This window comes from Silene latifolia, chromosome 1 (assembly GCF_048544455.1).
Source record: "Silene latifolia isolate original U9 population chromosome 1, ASM4854445v1, whole genome shotgun sequence".
NCBI lineage: Eukaryota > Viridiplantae > Streptophyta > Magnoliopsida > Caryophyllales > Caryophyllaceae > Silene > Silene latifolia.
The window spans coordinates 109,969,277-109,974,233 of record NC_133526.1 but is presented as its reverse complement, the minus strand read 5'-3'; the positions used below and the strand labels follow the sequence as shown (position 1 = coordinate 109,974,233).

General features: G+C 37.0%; 1 protein-coding gene across 1 annotated transcript; it reads left to right on the top strand.

The window, feature by feature from the left end:
- Positions 1-362: 362 nt before the first annotated feature.
- Positions 363-1,022, top strand: LOC141652900 (uncharacterized). The gene has a single exon (XM_074460518.1). It carries the CDS (start codon positions 363-365, stop codon positions 1,020-1,022), a length of 660 nt encoding a protein of 219 aa, XP_074316619.1.
- The last annotated feature ends 3,935 nt before the right edge of the window (positions 1,023-4,957 follow it).

Below are 4,957 nucleotides of genomic sequence, written 5' to 3'. Positions count from 1 at the left end.
CCATACCTGAAACTGTCCCTGAAACTCAAGCAAACACTCCAGCAAGTCAGTTCACCCAAAATTGTCCAACTGCTAATAGATTTAGCACAGAAAACCAAAATGCTCCTGATAGTACCCCAAACTTGTCTCAATTGTTTAAAAAAAGGCCTAACCCAAAGCAGAAAATTCCTAGATCAACTGCTAAGAGAAAAGGTATTTATACTCCAAAATCTAAGTCAACTACTCCTGAAAGTGATGCTGAGGCAACTGAGATAAGGACAGGAAGGGGTAAGAGAAGGGGTGAGCCAATAAATTTGGGTTTGGATGAGGATGAAGGTAGCAGAAAGAATTGATATAGCTGAGGCTATGCTGTGATTAATGACATGAGGGCCAAACCAATTCTTGTCTTGATGGAAGAGATAAGACAATATCAGATGAACAAGATAGCAGAAAGAATTGATATAGCTGAGGCTATACAACCATATGATCCTACCCCATATGCAAAGGGTATTATTGAGTCTAATTGTTTAGACTCAAGGCATTGTAGAGTGATAAAAGTTGGAGGTGGAGAATTTGAGGTGGTTGAAGGTACCACAACTGCCTTTCCTGTAAATTTGAAGAATGAAACATGTTTGTGTGGGGCATGGCAGGTGACTGGGATACCATGTAAGCATGCATGTAGGGTCATCTATCACAACAAAGAAGAACCAATGCAATATTTGAATGGCTACTTCTCTGGGATGTGCTATAAGTTAACTTATAGCAATATCATGCACCCTATGCCTGATAAGGATCAGTGGCCTGAATTTCAGTTTCCTATGATCCAACCACCACTACAAGAAAGATCAGCAGGAAGGCCAGCTAGACAAAGAAAGAGGAAGCCTGATGAGAAAAAGAAAAAGAGAGGCAGCAGGTCCACCATCATCAGATGTTTTATTTGCAAGACAATAGGCCACAATGCAAGATCATGCCAAGGTGGTCCAACAGCAAAGAAGAGAAGGACTGATGGTGCTTCAACTTCAACAAATCAACCTCCAGTCTGATTTAGAAGTTAATGTGGTAACATTTTATTTTAGTTGCTGAAAACATTGGATTTAACTTGACTTTTTGTAGGAGTTGTAATTGACATTATAACTGTGTTTGTAATGTCAATTCCAACTTCTAACTACTCATTTTTTGGGTTAGATAAATCGTAACTCTTGGATAAGAATTGGCAAGTCTGTTTAGATAAGTTGGTTGTTAGTAAGTTGGTTGTTAGTTGTTGAACTAGATGAATCATGTAAGTTTTTGGGTTAAACTCTTGGATGCTTGGATGCCAATGAGGTAGTATAATGCATGGAATTTGTTTTAGGTTTCTGAAATCTTTTTTTTTTTTATATCACAATGCTAGAACACTTATTTCATTATAATATAGACTAAAAACATATACATTATTATCCCTATTTTCAAACTCAATTGAAACTTTTTAGATAAATCTACAATTTCTCTTTTTAAGTCACAAATGATAGTTGTTTGTTCCTTCAGTTTCTTCTTAAACTCTTGTATAGCATTAGCATCATGAACTTGTGCAGCTTCCTCACCAACCAACTCATTCATGTCTTCATTTTTGGGTTTGCACCATTGAAAGCATTCACATTCATCACATTTGTAGTACAATCTTGATGGATTTGCTGCCAAAGGTCCAGATGACCTTATGTTGAATCTCTTCTTACATTTAGGGCAATTTTTGTTATCAATTTGCACCCCTTTTGAATTAGATCTTGAATTAGATGATGATTGCATTATTATAGTAGGAATGTGTTTGTAGTAGTGTGTAAGAGTCATTGCTCCAAATATTAACATCAACTCTCTTTATATGCAATAACTAGAGTCCAACGGCTACTTTTCTAGCCGTTATAGGTCTTTCTGGTAACAGGGGCATTTCGTGCACAATTCTCAAACCTCAAGGGTATTTGGTGCACAAATCTTAAACTTCAAGGGTATTTGATGAAAGTCATACTAGTTAGTCTAGTTACAAATTTTAGTTAGTTGGATATTCAAAAGGTTATTGGGTTTCAACAAACTTTCCCCCCAAAATAGGTCAACAATTCAATAACCCTACTGCCGTTTAATATTTGACAGCGTTAATGAAAAAGGGTAGATCGTGCACTAAAATGAAAGTTGAGGGGTACCATGTGCACAAACTTAAACGCAGGGGTACCACGTGAATTAAGCCAAACCTCAGGGGCACCACGTGAATTATCCCTTAACTTAATCGTTTTCCTCTTACGAGGGCACTTTCTTTGCATTCGCGTCGAGCATCACTAATCGATATCTTAGTCCTTCTCGTTTCGTCAACATGTAAGTCTGAGGGTGTAAATCTCTCTTTTGTTTATTGTATTTTACTTTTCGTATCATCAATTGTAAGGTTTATGTCGAAAATACCGTTAAAACCGATTTCTAAAACCCTTTTGTTAAAACCTGTTTTTGCGGATTTCTAGTAGATAACCGTCGAGAAAGGACGCAAAGAATCGCTGCGCCTCTTGAAGGAGCGCGATTCTCGCTGCGCCTCTTCGTGAGGGCGCAGATTCTCGCTTCCTTTCTTCTTCGTTTGTCCTCTGTAATTCGTGTTCAAATTCTTTCTTTTGCTTGCTTCGTCTGTTAATTCTTCGTCTTAATATCATAATAATTCCACATGTGTTATAATCACCGTCATTCTCATGTTTAATTTGTCATAATTCCGACTTAAATCCCTAATAATCCAATATTTGCGGGTTTTCGTCATTAAATTCAATTCCGGGTTGTAGAGAATCAATTTGTTCATATTGAGTTTCTGGGATTCGTCTTTGACATAGTTTTCATCTGTTTATTCGCATATCCATCACATATTCGTCATTAATCCATCGTATCTAACTCAATTAATTGATTTAATTCGTAGGACTCATTAATATTTTTCACTTCTATCATTATTCCATCATGTAAATAATCCATCTTAATTCCGTCTCATCCATGTTTATTGTTTTTATGACCCATTCATATGTTAAATAACATGGTAATCACTTTCATCCGAGTAAATATCATCAAATCGATCATTAAAATCACCAATTGACATTAACGGCTTGCAATTACGGCTTCACAGCCAGAACTGAGCCAAGGAACAGACGCAGCGTTTGCTGCGCCTATTCCAAAGGACGCAGCTCTGCTGCGCCTGTTCCTGGCTGAGTTCTGTCCCTGAATTCCGTTTCTGCCTTGACATAGTATAATTAGTCTACGTATTAACTAACTATTATCCGTAATATCACGCTAATTCCTGTTCGTTTATTTATTTCATTCCTTTATTCCTTTTTCTCAAATTATCCGTTTTAAAGGTATTTTCGACATAAATCGCCTAATCCAATGTAATTATTGTAATTTCCATTATTGTAATTATTGTATTTCTTTTATTGTTTGTATGTTCTCACATGTAAATGAGCATTAAATCCTACTTCGACCCAATTGTATGCTAATTATGTGTCAACCGACTTAGTATTAATTCTTCACATGCTAGGATTAAAACTTGGATGTTGCATTGCATGCATATAGCCGACGATATATCGAGTACGAATAACTTCCCTAATCATTAGTAGAGGCCGCTATCGAGGCGGGCGGGATTAGGTGTTCGATCAAAAGAGCTTCCTAATACGTACCCTCACCCCTTACTCCAGATCTCTGTGAACACCCGTGTTCATTGGCATCCACGAGAGTCATTCTAGACATAGAATGCTAAGGGTAACGATTGCTTAGTGTTCATGTCTCTACTTTGTGTCTTGACATGACAAGAGGTACTCGAAATGTTCCAATTTTCCATAAAAATTGGTGGCGACTCCATACAAAAATGCAAACGCTTGTTTCGTTTTCACCAAGCGCCCCCGTGGGCGGCCCGCTGTCCACAACGTGAAGCCTTATTGTTATAATTTCTTACATGCATCACCTATCATTGAGCCTTTTCTCATTATATGCTACCACATATTTGTTTCTAGCTACATACCAAAATGCCTACCTTGTTGAGCTAGTAACCATCTTGGTGAGTTTAGGGTACTTTTGTGATGTTGATGATGGTGACGGGATCACTAATTCCTGTTGTGTTATGAAAGACAAGTGAGAAAGGAAGAAAAAAAATGAATTGGAAAAAATGAAACAAAAAAAGAAAGATGAAAAGAAAAGAAATGAAAAAAGTTTTGATGAAAAAGAAAAAGAGATGAGATTGATCTTCCATAGTTTATGAAGAAATTGAGTTGGGAAGTTCATTTTGTGTTGTAAAAGTTTTAATTTGGACCATATGCTGCTTTGGTTCAATGGGTTATTGCTATAAGATTGGTATTGGGTTATTTAAGCACTATTTGCTCGTTTGGATGGTTGATTAGCTCGACCTTTAACTCCACATATCCAAACTCGTTTGTCCACTTTTTACCCATTACCCCTAGCCTGTTTTATCTCTTTTCGTGGCTTCTATCTGTGTATTCTTGTTACCATTGTCTTGTTGATTTGGAATGTTTACCATACTAGATTGCGGGCGCATTCTCTTGAGTCGTAGAGAGAAGAGTGTCATTCACATATATATTGCCATGTTCATAATATGAGTGTGAGTGTTTTCCCGTAAATAGTCCGATGTCAATAAGATCATGCAAGAGTTAAAATATCCATGTGAAGTCCTTTGTGATACGCCGTCATGTAAATCTCATCCATGTTGTTGCATTTTTCCTATGCCCATGTTGTTTCGGGATTTGATTCATTGTGCTCTAAAGTTACTTGACGGGAATTGCATTTGGATGAGATGATTGTTGCTCATACCTGTAACACCCCCTTCTTAACCGACCAAGGTAATTGGGAGATGTTACCATCTCGGTTTCCCGAGGCGGTAATCGGATATACAGTAAAGAAACATTTAATATACATAACAAGTTTAGTGATTACAATCCATAAACTAATGATAAATGTAAACTATAGAAATTAAAAGTCG